The sequence below is a fragment of the Malania oleifera genome, chromosome 6 (assembly GCF_029873635.1).
Source record: "Malania oleifera isolate guangnan ecotype guangnan chromosome 6, ASM2987363v1, whole genome shotgun sequence".
NCBI classification, from domain to species: Eukaryota; Viridiplantae; Streptophyta; class Magnoliopsida; order Santalales; family Ximeniaceae; genus Malania; species Malania oleifera.
In genome coordinates this window covers 54,496,992-54,521,125 of record NC_080422.1, presented here as the reverse complement: position 1 = coordinate 54,521,125, position 24,134 = coordinate 54,496,992, and the positions used below count along the sequence as shown (strand labels likewise).

Below are 24,134 nucleotides of genomic sequence, written 5' to 3'. Positions count from 1 at the left end.
GTCATTATGACTTATCAAAAGTAGAGTTTATCTACAAGGTGATAAGAAGGTTAGAGGATCAACAAATAAATGAAACAAGAGAAGGCTTGAGTAATAGCTGAGGGATGATGAACAAATATATAGAGGACTAGCATAACAAAACTGACTTTTGGAAAGTCAATTTTGATTTTTTTACGTACACACGCATGCATGCACGACAGAATTACTTTTTTTTAATACCAGATCAAGTTTTCAAAACTCAGTTTGGACACTATTAATTTTTTAATACCAAATCGACTTTCCAAAAGTTAATTTGAACACTATTCATTCATTTTTTAATACCAAACCGACTTTTAGAAAGTCGGTTTGGATACATGCAGGGGTATAGGAATTAATTTTATAATACCAAACTGACTTTTGGAAAGTCGGTGTGATCCTTTTTAAAAAAAAAAAAAAAATTCAGCCCCGTAACAAAACTGACTTTTAGAAAGTCAATTTTGATTTTTTTACGTACACACGCATGCATGCACGACAGAATTACTTTTTTTTAATACCAAATCAAGTTTTCAAAACTTAGTTTGGACACTATTAATTTTTTAATACCAAACCGACTTTTAGAAAGTCGGTTTGGATACATGCAGGAGTACAGGAATTAATTTTATAACACCAAACTGACTTTTGGAAAGTCGATGTGATCCTTTTTAAAATAAAAATAAAAATTCAGCCCCGCCCCCCCCCCCTCTCTCTCTGCCCCTGCCGTGCATGCATGCAGAATTTTAACACCAAACCGACTTTTCAAAAGTCGATTTGGTTACTTTTTTTAAATAAAAAAAGAAATCCGCCCTCCCTCCTTCTCTCCTTGTCCCTCCATGCATGCATGTAAGTCCCCTCACCTTTTTTTTTTTTTTTTAGTGTGACAATCTAATTAAATCTCCTCTCCCCTCAATCTCCCTTCCCCACAGGCCCCTCCCCCCTCCTTCTCTCCTTAACGCCTTTCCCAACCCCTTTATTTTATTTTTTTCATCTCTCCTAACGCCTTTCCCTAGCCCCCTCAATTGAAAAACCCAGCCCCCTCAATTCAAAAGTTGCGGCTGTTGCGTTTGTTAAAATTCAAACCGACTTTTGGAAAGTCGGTTAGGTATATTTTCGTAAATATTATGCATTTTATCTACTTTTGTGTTTTTTATTATTTTTTGGTTAATATTTTGGTAAAAAACTCATCACGATGTTTTCCAAAAATGCCAAGTCGCCGCGCCACGTGATCGTACCTTCATCTGACGCCTGTCATTTCTCAAACCGTCGCTTCCAGACCATAGACGAATGCAATTACGTTACGGACCTCTCGTCTCCCATGAAGCGCGCTCTCTCTCTCTCTCTCTGCAGTCTCTTCTAGAAAAGACGATGCTTTGGTTGATGAACTCATGAACCTCTTCCTTGGAATCTATTAAAGCGATCCAATCCAGTCGAATTTAATTCGATACGCTAAAACCAAAAGCAATAAATGACTGCATAAATATATGATAAATAAGCTAAGAAATTAGTGCTTCGATCGGCCCCTGCAAATTTAGCTTTTCGTTTTCTGCAACTTTCATCAGAGCCTAAATTTAGCATACCTTTCTTCAGGGAAACCGCTTTGCGTCGGTAGAGACGCAAAGTTTGAGGTTTCGTTTTTTCGTTTTTGAGGTTTCATTTTTGGTCAATTTTATGATCAGTACAAGGCAGATTTTGCTCGCACGTGGTGCTCCGATTGTTGGTCAATTGAAGAGGCAGTACCAGTTTCATGCTCAAGAGAATAAGAGGAAGACGAAGAAGAAGAATAGTTTGTTCTTCGATAAGGGGTTTGGATTGAGATTGTTGGGGAAATCGACGATGGCCATCGAACCGATGGGGAAGGCGGAGGGCGCAACGGCGCCGTTGATTCTCACCTCCGGCGCTAGCGGCCGCATCAACGCGCTTCTATCGCTGCGGGCGTTGAGGACTCTGGTTATGATGATCAATGCATTCGTCTTGTTCCTGCTTGGGCCGTTCCGTGGAAGGAAGCGGTACATTTCGACGAAGCCGTCAGCGATGCCTTTGGAGAAGCCGAAGAATGTAAAGCAGGAAAGTCACCGGCAGGGGGCGGTGGTGCGAGTCCCGGCAACGATGATTCCATGGAGGAGGACAGCCGGGGCTGTGGTTGATCAGGATGTTGTGGCGAGGAGGGCGCTTGCAGTTCGAAGAGTAATTCAGGACAATGATGAGAAGACGATGAGGGATTTCTCACTTTTGCTTACGGCGAGAGGGGATACGATGTTTACGCAATCATGGACTCCGGTCTTTACCAACATCAGGTAATCCGTGCTTACGTTTCTTAATTTCATTATTTGTTTATCGGCTCATCGTGATTTTTCCCCTCAGCTTGGTACTGATCTCATTTCCTAGTATAAAAAAAGACCATGTCTCTTAATTGAGCTAATGTGTGCCCCTCAAGTTCATATCAAATTTTAGTAGAAATTTCAAAATCATACGTCTAGCCGGCCAATAATTGCTTTTAGGTGAGCAGGATATGTTGAAATGACTGAAAAATGTTTGTAAACTGGCTTTGAAGGCCCCTGTTTTAATCTGATATGATTTTTAATTTTAATCTTTTAAAAAGATATCCATTTCAGTTTGTGATACATATTTAAGTGCCTAATATACATAAATTTCACTTCTTTTTTTTTGGTTATGATTTTAAATGATTATAGGGCACGTGCAGTTTATTAAAGTTCTTTAAATGCAGAAAGTAGGAGGCGCTGCAATTAAGATAGATGGTCTTTCTTTTTCTTCTTTTTTTTTGTAATTTTCCAATAGATCCTGACTTTTCTTTTTCGTATTTTTTTTTTTTTTTGTTGAAAGACCTTTTGTTTTTAATGTTTGTTTTTCTGTTTGATCTGTTTTATGCTTAGGATTTGATAAAATAAGGGTGTGTTTGATTTCATTTCTCAAAATGTATCATTTGACTTTGGAAAAACTTTGAAAGACAATAAGATTGAATTTTGACAATATACCAGTTTATGTTTTTCCATTTTCTTGTAACTAAATCTGCATGAAAATGTAGAATTATCTTTTTTGTATCTCTCTCTTTCTCTTGCTTAATGGCTTTCCAGATTACAGTCCATTTCCAATTTCAGAGTCAAACTCATGAATTGTATAATTATTATCTTTATTCAATGAGAAGACTGTCTTCAAAACAAAACATCTCCCTGCCATTTTGTTTTCCAATTTTGTTCTTTCATATCTGCATTTAGTTGCTTTAGTGTTGCAATTCTTAGGATTATTCAATTTCTTACTGTAAGGGTTGGACAGTGAACCTTCCCCATACTATCAGCAGAAAGAAACAAAAGAAGCAAATTTACCAACCACAAGCTAATTGCTGGGATGATGGTGAACAAGGTTTGGCCTGAGAGTTGAATTGAATTTTTTATTTGAATACTGTTCACAGTGCTGTAGTAATACTTTTTACAGTGCTATAGTGAATACCTTGCACAATATTGTAGCAGTTCTACTTGTTAAAAAGATATGGGTAATGGAAAACCTAACTCAACAGCTGCAGTACCCATGCTAACATACATTCACTAAGATATGGTAATAATATGAAGTGACCGGTGACACTCCCACTCAAGCTAGAGCATGTAGGAAGTCTGTTCTATACCTTCTGGATGAAACTGGGCTGTTGGTAAGTAACACTTAGCAAAATTTTTAGTAAATAGATCAGCTAGTTGGTGCTTAGACTGGAGTGCTTGTAATAAGCTTCTCCACTAGTTTCTACCAACCAAAATGACTATGAATCAACCTTCGTGGGTTTAAAACTGATGAAAAATTGGATTTGAGGCATTATGAATAGCAGGTTGACTATCACACATTACTTCAGAGGTTGTGAATGTGGAAGTCAAGTTTTTCTAACAAATTCCACCCAAACAAGTCCACACAGGTAGTGGGCAATGACCCTATGCCCAAACTTAGTTGTTAACTTTGCAACTGCAATTTGCTTCTTACTTCTCCAAGGTACCTTAATACCACTAACAGTACCCTATCGTGGATCTTCTTTCAAAGTTTGACCTAACCCAATAAACGTTTATGTATCCCTGAACATGACTATAACCTCGTTCCTGATATAAGATATCTTTTCATGAGCACCTTTCTGGTACCGAAAATATGAATTGTAGCATCCTAGTCACTTGTTGAGGAGAACCAATGAATTGACTCAAAAATCATTGCGAAAGGCCATGAGGCAATTTATCATCTCAACCACTCTCAGTTATCATCCAGGTTGGTAGCAATTTGCAGATGTACAAGAGGTTTAAAATAGCCCAATACCCCTTAAAAAGTCTACAGCATACTTCCTCTATGGTGGGACAGTCTTCCCATGTAAAATTTGGATATTTTTATGCCCAAGAAGTATTTTAATTGTCCTCGATCTCTTTAACTTTTTCTGCATAAAATATTTCTGATGCTTTATGCCCCGATTATCACCACTACTAATGACTATATCATCCACATACATAACCAGTGAATTACTAATGACAAATGTGTCAAAGTAGAAGACAAAGTGGTCCACTACAAGGTGGTGGTTTCTCATTTACAATTTGCCAATGGCACTATTATTTTCTTAGGTGATGGTATTGAGTCTTTTGTAAATGTTCTTATCATTTTATAGATTTTTGACAGGATTTCTGGTTGTATAATTAACTAGGAAAAAGTGGAGTTGGGGTTGTTGATCTTAGTTCTGATAAGGCTTTAAAGCTGATTTCTGTGGTTGGGTGTGGTGTCTAGGAGTGACCTCTGACTTAGGAGCCCCTTTGGGAGGGAAATCTCATTTTTTCCCTTCCAGGATGTGTGGTTACTAAAGTGGCTAAGCAGTTGGATGGGTGGAAAGGAGTTTAATTATCTTTAGGTGGCAGTATCAGTCTCATTCAGGCTAGTCTGTTTTCTACTATGAATTATTTTGTCTTCGTGTAGGCTTAATGGTGGGGTAGTTAAAAAGCTTGAGAGGATGATGAGAAATTTTCTTTGGTCAGGGGTAGATGAGGAGGGATCGTTTGGTTAGATGAGATGTTGTGTTTTTAGGTTGAAAGAGGAGATGAGCTTGGGTCTTGGAAATATGGTGTCCAAAACACACTGTTCTCTGGGTAAATGGTTGTGGCAGCTTTCTTTTAGAGTTAAACACCCTCTGGCACAAAGTTATAGAAGTCAATTTGGCCTGCATGTGAATTGGTGGGATGCTAAAATGGATTCTTGATGCTCTTCCACGTGTCTTTGGAGGTTCAATTCGCAGGTTAATCCTTTGTTTCTTCCTTTCACCAAGCTTAAATTTGGGAAATGGTTATTATATTTGGTTTTGGAAGGATGTTTGCATGTGGGATTCTGCTCTACTGTTTACTTCTGCTCATCTGTATCATTTTACTTCTCTCCGTAGTGCTGCTTTAGTTCTTCATTTTGAGTTTAGGAGGGTGGTTCATTTTCTTGGGATTTTCACTTTAGAATGGAATTTAATGATAGGGAGATAGAGGAGTCCTCTCTCTCTCTCTCTCTTTTCTTGTTAGTTTGGAGGGTTGTTATCTCTAACAGTAAGAATGTCAAGGTGTGGAATTTGGTGTCTTCAGGTGGATATTATTGTAAATCCAATTTTGTTTCTTTGTAAGGATGTGTCTTTTGCTCTTTGTAATTTTTATCTTGGAGGCTTAAGTCCATTGTAAGATTAAGGCTTTTGTTTGGTTAGTGGCCCTTATCTGTTGTGGAGAAGGAGGCTTTCTAAGGCTTTGTCCCCTGATGTCTGCATTTTGTGGGGTAGCTGTTTGGAGATTGTTTCATTTGTTTTTGCATTGTTCATTTTCTTGAACACACAGAATAGAGTTTTCGGAGTACATGGGGATGTTTGGGTGTGTTCAAAGTTGGTCATGGAGCTTGTGATTATCTCTTTAATAAGATTTGGGAAGAGTAAGGGTACTGGTAAGCTGTGGAGATGTCCTTTATTTGCTGTTTTGTGGGGGATTTAGTTGGAGTTGTATGCTTGTATCCTCTCTGGCTAGAGATTGTCTTTACCTTTACTTTGGGACAAGCATCTCTTTGGGCTTTTAGTGTGAGTTTCCTTGAAGATGTTAAGTGCACTTGGAAGGCCTTATTGATATGATTCTATTTTTTTCCTTCTCTCCTTTTCTGTTTGAGGAAATTTCCCTTTCTGCTCTAACAAATTTTCTTTTCTATCAAAGAGAGGGGGGGGGGGGGGGATTTGTGTATTCTCTTTGAAGTTTATCGCCTAAATTGACCTCCTAACTTGCATGACAAGCAAAAGACTTTACTAAATCCTGGATGCCGTGGTAGAGTTCTTTATCTACTTTTCTCTTAATCTCTCCAAAATTTCTAACAACCAAAGGATTTAAGGAACTCTCCTTACTTTAAGGAAATTGATGAGCCACAATAACGCCAAAACCTATAATGAATTGCATATAGAAAGTAGACAAGCTGCGAAAGCTACCAAACATGAGTCCTAAGCTCTGCCCACTCGCTAATGGCTCTAATTATAAACCATCTTGGGTTTTAAATACACTTTTTCACTCATCTCTTGGTCCAGTTGTGATGGCATCCACTATGCAGATCACTCTTTGGGTAGTGGGTACTAACTAGAGCCAACTAACATAACAATGTCCTTAAAGTTTAGGTGTGGGAAACCTATTCTAGACGGTAATTTTGTTAATGGCTCTACTGTATGTGGACATCCTTCAAAACCCATCTTGGTGAAAAGGGCTTGAAAAGCACATGAACTAAGGCTGCCTCACTAAACCCCTCTATAAAACCTTTCATATTTTCCTATTCGATTAACCACACTCCTTATGATCAACTAAGATTAGGTAATTGGGATCTTAGAAATCAAATCCATGACAAATCTTGCATAGGTGGTAGCTCAAAAGGTAGTTCATGTGTGAGCATTTGAAAAGTCAGGCAGCAGTGAAATCCACATGTCTCCCAAAGAACAATAGCTTTAAAGTACTCTCTTCAAACTCTTTTTTCAAATACCCTCAATCTAGGATATGGATTCCTTCTTTAATTGGATCCCTGGATTTGACTTCTTATTGTTCCTAGAGTCCTTAGGTGTAGTCTTGGTAGGGTAAAGAATTATGTTCTATAGTAAATACATAGGTGTTGTCCCGGCTATGTTCAGTTACATGCTTACATTCAGAGTTAACATGGTGCAATAAACCTTATTCTCATAATCGTTGAACTAGATGGGCACTACCTTTCTGTGAAGTGTTCTTACTAATCCATGCTACTCTAAAAGGTTAGGGGCATGAATCTCATCAAAGCGGACATAGACCCAACATTCATACTATTTCCCTATTGTATTGGCAGTGGTACTCTCCCTGCCATCATTATCCTTAGTGGTGGACAAAATACATTTCAGTACACTAACTCAGGTCCTGTTAACCTTGAAGTCATCAGCTATCTCATTCTCAGCTCTAGAATACTCAATTGCATCTACAACTTGATCATCACTCCCCTATGGATCAACTACCTCATATTTTAAAGCTAGACTTGCTGGGGGACATTGAACAGCCATTTGATCTCCAGATAAACCGTCTTGAGAAGCTTATGCTTCATGTGGTATGGGGAAGGAGCGTGTGCTTCCTAATGCTTCACAGCACAATCACTAGGTTCGTTAATGGTCTTAAAGAGAAAATTGTGAGAGAGATTGAATTATATTCTCGAGGATTCCTGCTAGAAAACCCTTGTAATTGAGAAGTTGCAAAAGGCTCCTTCACATAGGACATCAATTCCAGTTAGTGAGTCACACCAAACTTAGATTTCTACACAATCTAGAATTGTTTCAGTCCATGGATAGTTCCAAATCTACTTGTAAAGAGACTACCAACAGGACTCTAGAACAGGCACCAATCCATCACTGGTCTTGGTGCATCATTCAGTGATCCTCTGGCTAATAGTTCTTCTATTCGGTGTCACCATTGCTTCTCCTTTAATCTCTGCCTCATAACCCCCACTAAGTGATGGGATTCTCATAAATGCCAAAATTCTTATGCACATTTTCCGATATTTGTAACTTAGTCCAACTAGCTTCTTTTCTCCCAACAAACTTTCTCCTCATCTCTCATGCGATGTCACTAAAAAGGTAATGCTTTCTCCCTTAACTGAAGGTGCTAGGATCTAATTTTTGTCATGTGTCCACACTCCAACCTTGTCGCTCTTTTAATGATATCACTTGAATCCTCCTAGTCATGCCTTGCTGAGCGTGGTAGATGTATAGGATTTTTCTAGCACTCCGAATGGTTAGTCTCATCAAAACTACCTTCTTCAAACCTAGAATCTTGAGTGACTTGAGCTTGGAATTCAATGGGATGGGATTATTGGTCTGGTTAGTGGCCACGGAAAAGTGCAATACGATGTTGAATGAGTGATGTTGAAGTGACTAGCCTTTAATAGGAATATGAATCCCAAAATTATTACTTTGTGCACACTCAAGAGCTAATGAACTTAATGTACATTATTTGGCATAGTCCTACACTATGCAACAGACAAGCGGCCAATAGTGTGAAACTTGGAACTATGCAATTTTACTATGTTTCTGAGTCGTCTAAACATTTCTTACTTTACCAATTACCCTCAACACAACCTTTTTTATCTTTCTCTGAATCTTCTGCAATTTCTTGGGCTTTGCTCCCAATTCCTTGCTAAAAAAATATGAATTTTGCGAGATCAATTCTTCAAATTTTCATGGTATTCTTGAATCTTCTAAAAAAATCCATCATATCTTGCAGTCAATCCACAAAACACCACAATAAAAAACCTGGTGTTTTTTTCCTGAAAAATACTAGTATGCTGAAAGTCCAATGTCTTGCAGTCTAAGTTATCTCAAACTAGAGTCAAAATAAATAGTAAATGTCTCATTTCTGGAAGAAAATGGCCAAGAAACATGAAAGGGATCTGCTTCGCTCTTGTCACCCCAGATTTGGAACACTTGTGCGGCAGGTGATGATTTTCTAGTTGATTCCTGAACAGGGGATGGTGATGGATGACTCCAATGGTGGTAGTGGTTCTACAAGAAAACTCTAGCTAGGGAAATAACTTGAAGGGGTGGTGCCGTGGTGGTATGAAAAACTTTGACCATTGGGTGACAACCAAAATTTTTGGGTTGGGCTTGTTGGTGAGAGTTCTGATTTTGATGGTCGTGGAGGTGTTCTGCAGTCTCTCTGGCATACTGGAGCTCTAGAAGTTGTAATGTTCAAATTTTGTATAGATATTTTTGTTTTTTGTTTTTTTTTTTTTTTAACACTGTTTGTAGCTTCCTGTAATTTCTAGTTTCTACTGGTGCTGTGTCAGAATAATTGAAAGGATGCTGATATGTTATTACAAAGATTGGAAGTAAATTGAATTGGCTCTGATTTGGGGCTATGGTAGCAGCAGCAAGACACTGTCGTAATGGTTTGAATTTTTCTTTGATTCAAAATTGATGTTGGAAAGCGGGAATATCGGAGAAAACAATAAAGACATGAGAGAAAGGGAAGAAAAAAGGAGATAGAAATAGAAAAAGAGGAAGGAAGAAGTGATGTACCTTAGAGAGAATGCAAAGTAATTTTTTCACAAAATAACTCCCCAATTTATATACGCCTTGCAGTTAACTAAAATGCATAATCATACATTGACCCCAAAATAATATTTAAAAAAAAGAAAAAATGAAACAAAGTTTGTTAGATACATCCTAGTTTCCTAAATCTATGCTTAGAATGTTTATGCCAAGAGGGAGCATAAATTGTGGCAGCTGTCCTCCATCACTTAATAATTCTTATGACCTTAGCATGCATCGACATTCTACTTAATCACCAAAGTGAGCAAAATGAAACATCAACTTCAACTTACAGGTATAAGTTCCAGCAACCCTGCCTGGCATCAAACGCCAAAAAACATCTTGCACAAGAAAATAGGCCATATCAGATTGAGCATTTTACCTAGAATACCAACTTCAGGATACAGTTATTTGGTCAAGAATTGAGGATTCACTAAGATCTATTTTTCTGTGAAAGATGGTCATCGCTTTCTGTGGGCGGTTAAGGTAGACACCTGATCCCAAGGTTTTGGGGGGTACAAAATAGCTGCATCCGTTCCCTAATGTCCCTAAAAACTCTTTGGACAAAATTTGAAACTCTCCCAAGTCCCAACCCCACACTTAGCACTCATTCCACCATTGTTCCACCATTGATCAACACAATTCCCAAAAGAATGATGAGTAAGGCACATAATTTCAAGACAAAGTGGTCTGAGCCCAAATTAACGTCATTGGACTAAAGAATAATGGTGAAATGAGCTAAGGTAGGAAAAATGTCATGGGTAATTTTAGGAAATTCTCGTTGTGCTAATTCAACAAGAATAGTCATAAATTAATCTGAAATTTTGGATGTAGGGAGGGCTTGAAATGTAATCAGGTTTCTGTTTCTTTTTTGCAAAATTTTGTCAAAATTTTGGGTATTCCTGAAATTTCGGGAAATTTGGGAATGCCAACCTATTTCGGATATTAAATTAAAACTGGGAAAAAAGGAGCAAAAATTAAGGTTTTTATTTATTTTATTTTATTTTAAGATTTCCTAAAGTTTTGTTCATCATTTTCATAATTTATTATAGAATTATCATTTCCCAATATTTCTTTAAATCAAAAACAAAATTTCCATAAAATTTTCTGTAAATCGAGACCCTACACTTAAAATTTCAGTCGAAATCAAAATTTTTAGTGTTTGATGAAAAGAAATGTATCAATGTGGGAAGAAATGGATTCCTTACATGAAGAAGACCAAGTAAACTAACCATTTAAAAGAAGGATATCCCTAAGTCTACATTGTCTAATAAAGACATGAAAATTTCTCACTCATACTAATTGTCACCGTGTCACCCTCGATTGATCCCCCAAATTTCTCTCACAAGAATTTAGCATACAAGGAAAAAATGTTGGACACCATCACACAAACGCGCAACCCTAGAGTTATAAATAATAATGATGCCCATAGAAGCCCGACAAGATGGAAGAAATAACAATCTTCAAATCTAGATTTCCAATTGCTTCTACCTAAAGAAATCGTCCACCTCCACTGATATAGGCCCCAGACTCCTCGATTAACAAGTCATTAAGCCTTTTGTTTGATAACACTCCTTTTCTCCATATTCACTAAACCTCGAACATTGAGTGTCTCTAACTTAAGAGAGTCCTAGGATCATCTTACTTACTCCAGCAACCTTCATAGTTGACAGATGAAGGAAGCCTATTTAAGCTGTCTATTTAAACTTACTATTTTTTATTTTTTTTTTAAACCTACTATGTGGCTTCTGAACACCACAATCTCCTCTCTTGAAGGATTCACCAACCCTAAGGCCATTGCATCTAAAAGGGATTGTGCATCTTGGTTGTCCCCCCAATTCCCCAGTAAGGAATTGGAGATGAAAAGAAGAGGTTTAGAAGGAAAAAATGAAAATGAACAGTTGTTATGAGAAGTTCCCTTTTCATTCAGAGACTGGCATTTGGTGTTCTCTAATACCCTGTTGCATGTAGGTCAAATAGTGTGCCAATGAGTAAGAGTGAATTAATTATTGTAAGGGGTAGTAGAAGGGGTAGAGGCAGACCTAGAAAAAAATTGAATGAGATGGTAATGTTTTAATAGCCCTGAATCTGTCGAAGGAAATTGCCCATGATTTCATGAATTGGTGAAAAAGGATTCATGTAGCAACCCTATCTAGTGGGACATAAGGTGTGGTTTGTTGTTCTTGTTGTTGCTGCTGCTTAATACCCTGTTGCATGGGTGTTGCAACACCCCATGTCTTCTTGGCTTCCTGCTTAGATTCTAACCCTAATACCTATCTCCACCCCTAAAGGAGTCATCAATGTAAGGCCATTGCATCTAAAAATGATTGTGCATCTTGGTTGTCCCTCTTATTTCCTAGTAGGTATTCAGTCATGGATTTCCTCTCAGCAACATTCTTCCATAACATAAAGGTGATCTTGATTCAACATTACCCAAAAGGATGGTTAAAATGCCAGCAGAAGCTCTGTATTATCATTATAAGTTCCTAAAAGGCTCCCTCAATCTCAGAAATCTGTTTGACACTATCACAACCCAAGGAAACAGATTTGGGAACAAAGACGGTGCAGAATCAGAAGTAAAAAAAAAAAAATTTAAACAAAAATCTTCATGAAAATCCTCCTGTTCTTTTCTTTAATAATACGCTATTGTTCAGGTGAATCAGGCCATATACAGCACCAATGCACTCAATCACACCATTATTCACCATGTTATCTAAGCCTACAGGAAGGATCACACACCCTGTTCAATTAAACCCATAGTCTTTTGCAACACGATATAGTTCTCCAACAAGGATAGTAGATAAGAGTTAAAAAAAAGAGGAATTCTAATCATATTTTTCTTTGTTGTCTCCTTCATTATCATTGCAGAATATATCAAATTTATTCTCCTGCACTACCCTCGCAGCATTGACCATATGGAATTATCCAATCACGCACCATCCTCCGCTTACCAAGTCCATTCATGTCCAACAGGACATAGCAAAGCTTCCTGATCAGAATCACCAATCTCATTAACTAGTAGGTCCCTTTGCTTTGAGAGAGGACTGGCAACCTTCACCCTTCCCAAATTGACAATTTCAGCCCCCTCTCTATTGAATCGTCAAGAGTTTCCAAACTAGAGGAATCTTCCGCTTAGAAAGGGCCAATCAAGGCCCGGACCTACTTCTTTTCCTCCCAAATATATTCAATTTTGTTTCAAGGAATTCAAGCTTGCTTTGAAACCTTCTGCTGGATTGCTGACATGTTGGGCCTAAAACAGCACCTTAGAAGAAGATCCATTAGTTGAACTCTGTTGAAGAACATACCCTATGATCTTGAGTGTGCCCCATCTTCTTTCTGATATAAGTTTATGCAATCTCTTGCTATTCAGTTCACTATTGATTATTGTAGCTCTATATGATTTTATTCTCATGGACTTTTGATTTTAAAATTATTTTTTCCCTTTCTCCTTTCTTTTGAGCTCAAAGCTTCAAATTTTACATTCTTTAGTACTTTTATTTGTTGGAAAAAAATGCTATGAGCTTACCTAATTTGTTCATTTGTGTAGGGGATTGGTTGTTCTCCTGCATGGCCTAAATGAACACAGGTTTGTAAGGAGTGCTTTTGTCCCCACTTCAGATTGAATTAGTTTGCATTGACTACTGGAGAAAAATGTACAGATTAAAACATTTGCAATATTTGTAACAGTGGCAGATACAGTGATTTTGCCAAGAAGCTGAATGCCAATGGCTACAAGGTATATGGAATGGATTGGATTGGTAAGTTCATAACCACTCTAATATACTTGTCCACTTCAGATAAATGCTCTTATTTCCTAAATACTCTCTCTGTTTATTTGTCCTCTTCTAGGTTTTTTTTTTTTTCATTTGTTGATTCAATTGTTTCGTTTATTTGTTTTTTGTTTTTTTTCTGACTTAACACTTCTCCACTTCAGATTCAGATTCTTCTTTTCTTTTTTTATTTTTTCATTTTGTGGAAATTTGTTTTATCATGGTGGGCTGTATATGTGACTATAAATAATGGCATTGTCCAATTTGATTATGTGCCATAAAAAGTAGTAACTATGACTCTGTGTGTGTGTGTGTGTGTGCGTGTGTGTTATACGAGGCTTGAACTTGGGATGTCTCATTCCCCATCCATCTTCCTACGACCCGGCCTATGTTTTAGAAACCACTGATGTTTAAATGTAATAGAGTTTTTATCTCCCAAGCAGGCTAGATTTTATACAGACATGCATATATATATATATATAATATTTAATAGCTAGATTTATTTTTTTTGGTTCTCACATATTTTTGGTTTATATTCATCTATTGGCATTATTTTTTCACAAAAGATGATATTTGTTACTTTTGAGTAGGGATCAATGCTGAGAGTACATTTAGTCTTCATCAAATATCTAACTATTGCCGGCATTTTTTCATCCCGTTACAATGCCCTTAGGAATGAGCTAAAGTTTAATTTGTAAGCATTTGATGTTCTTAATGGACCATGAGTCACTACAAGAAAAATTGACTTTTAGTGACTAACAAAAACTGTCACTTGAAACCCCCAACTGTCACTACTGTGTAATAGTGATGTTTTTTTCATGGTTCAACATTGGTCACTATATCAACCATCTCGACTGGCTATTAATGACGATTTCTAGAACCGTCACTACTCGTCATTTAATAGTGACGGTTTTTATCCATCACTAAAAGCGGAGAACCGTTACTAATAGTTAAAATTTTGCAAAGTAGAAATTCGTCACTACTGCTGAACTATTAGTGACGAATTAAGATCCGTCATTACTACTGGTCTTTTAGTGACGAATTTAAATCGATCTTTACTACTAGACTATTAGTAGTAAGTCATATGGTTAGCAATAGTGACGAATTTAGAATCATCACTACTTAGCAAATTAATTTTTTTCTTTTTTGGAATTTAGGCATTCTTGTGAAAACCTTGCAAATAAGTTTTATTCATTACACATCCTTCAACCCTAATTCTTGGTTCATGGCTATATTTATCTAGATACTAAAAATTATATGCATAAACGCAAGTGTTTAATGTCATTTTACAAGAATTTATACATATAATAATATATGTTTAATTAAAATATTAAAGTGTATACGATCACAACCAACAAGGGCTACTAGTCCATATAACAAAAAGGCAAAACAATCTGTACAACCATCATCATCATCATCCTCATCACACATAACACGTTTCGCAGACCTTACAAAACAATAATTGTAGAATAAATTAGTATATAATTTAACACATAATGTATAAAAAATTTCAAAATAATAACTAAAAATTATTCAAAATATTAAAAACTATTACTAAAAAGTAATGCAATTCAAAGTGTCCAACTTTGAACTGTATATGAAAACTAATTTGCCTCCAAGTGTCTAATTTTCAAATCGGGATGAATTTTGGGACACCATAAGGTCCGACACTTCCACTTCAATCTCACAAACATGTAGGAACTAACTCCACTCAATTTGAACTTCGTATTCACAATTTGGACACTTTAGCTCCAAAAGAACTAAGTACTTTAAACTGCGAAAGTTAATTTGGTTCTATGGGTCAAACTTTCAAATTGAGATAAATTTTGGGGCACCGTAAGCTCTGACACTTCCGCTTTGACCTCACGGATGTGTAGGAACTGACCTCACTTAATTTAGACTTTGTATGCACGATTTGGACACTTGAGTCTCAAAATAAATTAAGTACTTTAAATTGTGAAATATAATTTGGTTCTAAGTGTCCAACTTTGAAACCGGAAAATATTTTTGCACCTAAGCTCCGACACTTCCATTTAGACCTCATGAAAATATAGGAACTGACTCCACTCATTTTGGACCTCGTATGCTCGATACCTGAGTTTCGAAATGAACTTAGTACATTAAACCATGGTTTTAAATCGCGGTAGCGGGTAGCGTAACGTAACGGTAACAGGTGTAACGGGAAGCAGGAGTAGCGGATGTTACATAACGGGAAGCGGGTGTAACAGCCGTGAATTTTTTTGAAGCACGCACAACCTTGTGCATATTAGCGTACTTGCATGTTTTAAGCTTTTGGCCATTCTTAGAGAGGGTTTTAGTGTATTTTGGACCCTTTAGTTCGAGTAACTAAGTTATTTGGTAAGGGCAACAAGTTTACATTTGTTTTAAACCATCATTGATAGAAAATTACGTGTGTGTGCGTATTTATACTTCTCATTGTTCTTATCTGTGATAAATTCTTATGTGTGCTAAATGAATTAATAAAATAAAATACATTATGCACTCCATTAATCTATTAGACACATAAGACATACGAATAATATAAATATAAAATAGCTAGAAAAGAAAAAGGGTTGAAGTTGAAAAATAAAGAACATAAATATCACATTACTAATATTATTAAAAAAAAATTCCTAACAAGTTAGTATTTTGAAATTGTTAATTAATGCATCTATTGTGAGTATTTAAAGAAAAAGTAAATTTTGTATCATTGTCATCCTCATTATAATTTTTTCCCCCTCTTGCCACTTGGTATATTGAGAATGATATATGAAAGAGAGAGAAAAAGTGAGAAGAAAAAGTAAAAAATAAAATATTTTTTTGGTGTAACAGTCCTATAGCGGTTACGTAGCGGCCGTAGCGGCCTTTACGTAACGGTCGCGGTCCGTAACGGCCGCTATGGCCGTGATTTTTCTTCCCACCGATTTCGCGGTGTGTAACGGTATCGGTAACCCAAAAAACCTTTACGTAACGGCGTTACGTAACGGTCGCGGCCTTTATTTAAAACCATGCATTAAACTATGAAATCTAATTTGGTTATAAGTGTGCAACATTCAAATTGGGAGGAATTTTGAGGCACCATAAGCTCCGACACTTCTACTTTGACCTCATGGACGTGTTCTTGGTCCCACTCAATCTGGATCTTGTATGCCCTATTTGGATACCGAACTCTTAAATGAACTAAGTATTTTAAATTATGAAATTAAGATGATTTTTTGGGCACCATGAGCTCTGACACGTTCACTTCGACATCATGGATGCATAGGAACTGACTCCACTTAACTTGTATCTCATACGCCTAACTTGAACACTTGAGTTCTGAAATGGACTAAATACTAAAATCATGGAAACTAATTTGTTCTAAGTGTCCAACTTTCAGATCGAGATGAATTTTGAGGTACCATGTGTAACGCCCTAACCCGCCATATGGGCTCGGGGTGTTATTTGTGAAATAAAATAAATAAAATGCTCTGATACCACTTGTAGCGCCCCAAACTCGAGAGTGGGGCCCAGAGTGCTAGTTAGAATAAAAACTCCCTGATACCATGATTACTGCAACCCACCCTAAGCAAGGAATCTTGGGTGCACTTGTCATTACTGATAATAAGCCATACATCGGAAGAAAAACACCTCAATCACATTAACAGAGTACTAATTGTCCCCAAATACATATATAAAACTCCCTATCAATATTTTACAACCCAAAATAACAAAATATGATAACTGGTGTCTCACCAGCTCTGACTACTACTATCAACCGTCTAATCTCAGCCCCAAGGTAAGCTAAGCACGGTTCCCTATAGGACCTGAAAAATGAGATGGATAATGGGGTGAGACACTTCTAAATAAGACAAATTAAATTATCATTAGTGTGTGGCTAGCATGAGTTTTCGTGTGAACATAGTATTTTCATTATGTAACTGCATCTGAAATGGTATTTTAAAACTTTCCTGAAATACTGAAAATACATTTAATTTCTGAATAATATACTATTAGCTCAATATAGCCCCTTTATAGTAAATTTGCCCATATATGCATAAAAAAAAACACCCTATACTGCTGAAGTAGCATCGTCATGCTTTCCCATCGACATGCTTCCTCCCATGACGGGTTGTGCGGTCCGAAGGCTGGACTAAGCATATGGCCGGCCGACCATAGCTAAGTCAGAAAAAGGTAGTAAGTACGATTGTGCCTACCCCATACCCGGAATTGCATCGGAAGGGTCACTCAGAACTACATCGGGAGTAGTACTGTACCCTGACCACAAATTGACTATCCCGCATCACACTTCCATCTCCATGTGATTGCACTCACTAGCCAAAACATAGCTACGGTACCGTGCTCATAATATCACATTTGATCCTCAGGGTTCTTAAATCATATATGGCAATTTACGTAATTAAAGTTGTGGTCATGAATTCACTTTCATAAAATTGTATAAAACATAAGTTGTTCATAATTCATGTAAAATATCTATCATATACTGTCTCGGTATAAAACTGGCATATCAAAACTCGGCATCTAGCCATCATATCATATATCGGCTTACAGTTGTCATATCACATCTCGGCATATAGCCGTCATATCATACTATACCATAACTGTATAAACATTCTGTTTGTTTATGCCATTTTAAACCATTCTCATGCCACACAATTTTTATCTGATAACTCATGAATAAAATAAATTGTCTGGAAAACATACAAGTTACTGAAATTAGGGGTATGAGCATCTCCAGGGTTTAATTTAACTCAAACTATATATTTTACTGAAAATAGGAGATGTTCCAACCATTTACTTTAGTTTTCCCAAAAAATGTATAAAAGTCAAAACAACCATTTTCATATACCTGATTCGTTCAAAAAATCATATATACCATTTCTGTAAACATATATTGTAATTTAATCTGTTCATATTTTAAAAATAACTGACATAATCTAATCCCCTTACCTGTTCCTGAAGAAACTGCCTAAAACCTTCAAAATCACGAAACCTAACTGTTCAAATCTGTCGAGGATCAACAACCTATGTGCCGGGAGGAGGGAGAGAGGATCGAGGAGCACTTGTGAGTGATCCGGGAGGCCTAGAGGAGAGAGAGGGATGAGAGAAAAAGAGAGAGTCTTCAAAACCCTAATTAGAGAGAGAGAGAGAGAGAGAGAGAGAGAGCAAATGAGAGTTATGAAAAAATATATGTTACTTAGCCCTTAAGTGACTCAGCTCGCAGGAAAACCGTCGCGGTTTTCCTGAAACCGTCGACGATTTGGCCACTTACAAAACATGTTTTGCCCATGCAATGCTCTCGGTTGTTTGCCCTTGCAGGAAAACCATCGATGGTTTGGTCTTGTGCCAAACCAATTTCCCTCTTTTCTTCCCCTTTCCCTTCTCTTTTATTTATTTCTTATTTTCTTGGTTCGGGTTACTACACCATGAGCTTTGAATTTCACTTCGACGTCACGAACATATAAGAACTGATCTTGAGTTTTGAAATGAACTAAGTACTTTCAACTACAACAACAACTAACCAAACCTTAAATCCCCCTAGGTGAGGTCGACCACATGAATCCTTTTTTGTCAATAATTAAGAACTTTAAACAGTGAAATCAAATTTTGTTCCAAGTGTTAACCTTCAAACTAGGATGATTTTTAGGACAATATGAGCCATGGTTTTAAATTGCAATTAGGGGTAACGTCACATAATGGTCACGGGTGTCGTGGGACGCAGGAGATGTGGAAGTTACGTAACGGGAAACAATCGCAGCAGCCATGAATTATTTTCATGTGTGCAAAACCATGTCAAAATTGAAGAATAAGCTTGGAATCTTTTAAAACATGATTTTTAATGAATTTTGCTCTTTCTTATTCAACGAACAAACACTTGTAATATGCAACATGATTTTTATACTAATTTTACTGCATTGTTTACAAGGAAAGAAATTTTTTTTAATACTTTCCACTACTTTAATGTGTAAAAAATTTAGAAATGTAATTGAAAATGAAAACCAATTAATTAGAGACATAAAATGAGTTAATATACAATTATGCATACACAATAAATTCATTAGTATCAGTATATGAAATAGTTACATTTAATAGTTCCATATAATTTTATCATTTTATAGAAATTTAGTTTGAAAATTTTACTGTTCAAAATAACAATAAGTCAAGAACGAAGCAAGCATAAAAATTTGGGACATTTGGAGTTAGGCAATCTACGCCCATTAAGCAATTTAAGAATAAATAGACTGTAGTTTCATTGTTTTAATACTTAATAGTTACATATTCTCGTGTATTTTCTGACAATTTTAATTTTTAAATTCTAATATTCAAAATAGCAATAACTAAGCATAGCAATTTAGGTTCATTAAGCAAATTAACTAGTTAAGCTATGAGCGTAGCAACTTAGCAATTAAAAGTATAAGTAACTAAGTACTAAGCAGTAAGTGGAAATAGTTGTTATGAACATTTCATATGCTTAAGCTATAAGTAACAAATTAATTAATTAAGCACTTGAACTATAAGTAATGTTTAAGCTTAAGTCATAAGTAGCAAATTAATTAGTTAAGTTAATAAGCTGTCTAACTTGTTTTAGCAAAAAAGAAAGGTGAGGTGGAATAAATTGTACATGCTGGCAGTAGGCAAACCCACGAAAAGGAAGTCAGGACTTAGGAACCCACGAACACAAAGCATCTCCCATTCCTGAACCTTCTTCAAAGCTCTATGCCTCAAGCCTTCTTCGGATCTACCCAAATCTTTCTTCCTAAATAAATAAAATTTCAAAGGGAAGGGGCTGTTTTGGCAGCCATAGATCACTGGATCTAAGTCAGACGACCTTGGGGAAAGGGAGATTTGCAGCAAAACTTAGAAAAATCATGAACAAATGAGGTACTTTTCAGTATATAGGGTTGTCAGCAGGGAAAGATTGTGTAACGGGGTGTAACGGCCCGTAACGGTAGCGTAACAGCCATTACGGCTGTGATTTTTTTCCTCACCACTATAGCGGTCCATATCGGCATCGGGGCCTTGAAATTCCATTACGTAATGGATGTTACGCTACATAATGGCCGTTATTTAAAACCATGCTATGAGCTCCGACACTTCCACTTTGCCCTCACATACGTGTAGCAATAGACTCCACTCAATTTAGACTTGGTATGTCCAATTTGGACATTTCAGTACCGAAATGAAATAAATACTTAAACTATAAAAATTAATTTGGTTCCAAGAGTCCAATTTTCAAATTAAATGAATTTTGGGGAACCATGAGCTCCAACACTTCGACTTCAACCTCACAGACGTGTAGGAACTGACGTGACCCAACTCAATTTGCATTTCGTCATTTTTTGTTCTTGATTTGGACACTTTAACTTCTAAAATGAGCTAAGTACTTTAAACTATGAATGCTAATTTGGTTCTAAGTGTTCAATTTTCAAATCATGATGATTTTTGGGGGCGTCGTGAGTTCTAACACTTCCACCTCAACCTAACAGATGCATAGGAATTGACTCCACTCAATTTGAACCTTGTATGCCTGATTTGGACACTTGTTTCGAAATGAACTAAGCACTTTAAACTGTGAAAGCTAATTTGATGCTAACTGTCCAACTTTCAAGAAAGGATGAATTTTGGGGCACAGTAAGCTCTAACACTTCCACTTTGACGTCATGGATATGTAGGAACCGAACCCACTCAATTTAAACCTTGAGTGCCCAATTTGGATGTTTGAGTTTTGAAATGAAATAAGTACTTTAAATTATGAAGGTTAATTTGGTTCCAAGTATTTGATTCTCAAATCGTAAAGATTTTTTGGGCATCGTGAGCTCTGACCCTTCCATCTCGACCTCATGGATGCGTAGGAACTGGCCCCACTCAATTTGTTCCTCATATGCTCAATTTGGACACTTGTGTTCCGCAATGAACTAAGTTCTTAAATCATGGAAACTAATTTGGTTCTAAGTGTCCAACTCTAAAATCGGGATGAATTTTGTGGCACTATCAACTTGGACACGTCCACTTTGACCTCATAGACGTGTAAGAATTGTCCCCACTCAATTTGGACCTCATATGCTCGATTTTGACACTTAAGTTCCGAAATGAACTAAGTACTTTAAATTGTGAAAGCTATTTTGATCCAAAGTGTCCAATTTTGAAATTGGAATGATTTTTTGGGCATTGTGAGCTCCGACTCTTCCACTTTGATGTCATGGATGTGTAGGATATGACTCTATTCAATTTGGACCTCATATGCACAATTTGCACATTGAGTTTTGAAATGAATTAAGTACTTACGTGAAAACTAATTTGGCTCTATGTGTCTAACATTCAAATCGGGACGAATTTTTTGGCATCGTGAGTTCCAAAATCTCCACTTCGACCTCACAAACGTGTAGGACTTGACCCCACTCAATTTGGACCTTGTATGGCCGATTTTGACACTTGTCTCCAACTTTCAAATTAGGATGATTTTTTAGGCATCATGAGCTTTGACAATTTAAATTTGACCTCACAGACGAGTAGGAACTAGCCCCATTCATTTCGAACATCATATGCACAATTTGGATACTTGAGTTTTCAAATGAACTAAGTATTTAAACCATGGAAATTATTTTGGTTTTAAGTGCCCAACTTCAAATCGGGATGAATTTTAGGGCACCATGAGCTTTGACATTCCCACTTCGACCTCACGGACGTGTAGGAGCTAACCCCACTCAATTTGGACTTCCTATTTTTGATTTGGACATTTCAATTTTGAAATAGACTAAGTTTTTAAACTGTAATATCTTATTTGGTTCTAAGTGTCCAACATTCAAATCAGGATGATTTTTGGAGCACCATGAACTCTGACACTTCCATTTTGACCTCACGAATGCATAGGAATTCGACCCCACTTAATTTGTATCTCATATGCCTGATTTGGATATTGGAGTTTTGAAATGAACTAAATACTTAAACCATGGAAACTAATTTGGTTCTACGTGTCCAACTTTCAAATTGGGATGAATTTTGGTGCATTGTGAGCTTCGACACCTCGACTTGGACATCATGAATGTGTAGGAACTAATCCCACTCTTTGTGTACCCGATTTGGACACATGAGTTTCGAAATGAAGTAAGTGCTTTAAACTATGAAAGTAAATTTGGTTCTAAGTGTCTGACATCCACTTTAGGATGAATTTTGTGGCACTGTGAACTCTGAAACTTCCACATCGACCTCACAAATGCGTAGAAAGTGAGTCCACTCAATTTGGACCTTGTATTCCCAATTTGAGCACATGAGTTCTGAAATAAGCTAAGTACTTAAACAATGAAAACTAATTTGGTTTTAAGTGTCCAAATTTCAAATTAGGATGATTTTTGGTGCACTGTGAGTGCCAACACTTCCACTTCAACCACACGTACATGTTGGAACTAACCCCACTCAATTTGGATCTCCTATATCTGATTTGGACACTTAAGTTTTGAAATGAACTAATTATTAAAATTGTGATAGCTAATTTTGTTTTGAGTGTTCCATTTTGGGGCATCATGAATTTGGACACTTAAGTTCTGAAATGAACTAAGTACTCAAATCATGGAATAATTTGGTTCCAAGTGTGCAACTTTCAAATCAGGATGAATTTTTGGGCACCCTAAGCTACACATCCACTTCAACCTCACGAACATGTAGGAATTGATTCCACTCAATTTGGACTTTTGTATGCCCGATTTGGATACTTGAGTTCCAAAAAGAACTAAGTACTTTAAACTATGAAAGTTAATTCGGTTCTAAGTATCCAACTTTCAAATGGAAATGATTTTGTGGGGCACTATGAGTTTCGACACTTCCACATCAACTTCACAAACACGTAGGAACTAACCCCACTCAATTTGGATCTCGTATGCCCGATTTGGACCACTTGAGTTTCAAATTAACGAAGTACTTAAATCATGGAAAGTAATTTGGTTTTAAGGGTCCAACTTTTAAGTTGGGATGAATTTTGGGACACTGAGCTCCGACACTTCCACTTCAACTTCACAGACGTGAAGGAATTAACCCCATTCAATTTGGACCTCATACGTCCGATTAGGACACTTGAGTTTCAAAATGAACTAAGTACTTTAAATTGTGAAAGATAGTTTGATTTTAAATGTCCAACTTTTGAACTAGAATGATTTTTTGGACATCATAAACTCCAACACTTTCACTTTGACCGCACAAACATGTACGAGCTGATCCCACTCAATTTGGACCTCGTATGTCCAATTAGGACACTTGAGTTTCGAAATGAACTAAGTACTTTAAACTGTGAAAGCTAACTTGATTCTAAGTGTCTAACGTTCTAACTGATATGATTTTTTCGACACCATAAGCTCCGGCACTTGCACTTCGACCTTACGAATGTGTAGGTATTAACCCATCTTAATTTGGACATTATATGCCTAATTTGGACATTTGAGTTCTAAAATGTACCAAGTACTTGACCTATAGAAGCTAATTTGGAAATTAAGTGTCCAACTTTTAAACCAAGATGAGTTTTGGGCCACCATGAGCTTCGACACTTCCACTTTGATCTCACGGACATGTAGGAATTGACCCCACTCAATTTGGACCTTGTATGCTCGATTAGGACACTTTAGTTTCAAAATGAACTGAGTACTTTAAACTATGAAAGCTAATTTGGTTCTAAGTGTTCAACTTTCAAACTAGGATGATTTTTTGGACACCATGAGCTCTGTCACTTGGACTTTGACCTCATGGATGTGTAAGAATTGAACCTACTCAATTTGGACATCATATGCTAGATTTGGACACTT

General features: G+C 36.8%; 1 protein-coding gene across 2 annotated transcripts in view; it reads left to right on the top strand.

The window, feature by feature from the left end:
- The first annotated feature begins 872 nt into the window (after nucleotides 1-872).
- The window catches only part of LOC131157125 (uncharacterized), a 34,497-nt gene continuing 11,235 nt past the window's right edge, over nucleotides 873-24,134 (top strand). The window contains exons 1-4 of one of the 2 annotated variants that reach the window (XM_058111025.1): nucleotides 874-1,117; nucleotides 1,226-2,309; nucleotides 13,122-13,160; nucleotides 13,262-13,332. In XM_058111025.1, coding sequence (XP_057967008.1) covers nucleotides 1,684-2,309; nucleotides 13,122-13,160; nucleotides 13,262-13,332 — 736 coding nt within the window. In that variant the 5' untranslated portion in view covers nucleotides 874-1,117; nucleotides 1,226-1,683. Of the gene's footprint in view, nucleotides 2,310-13,121; nucleotides 13,161-13,261; nucleotides 13,333-24,134 lie in introns of both variants that reach the window. The other variant, XM_058111024.1, reaches the window with a different exon arrangement.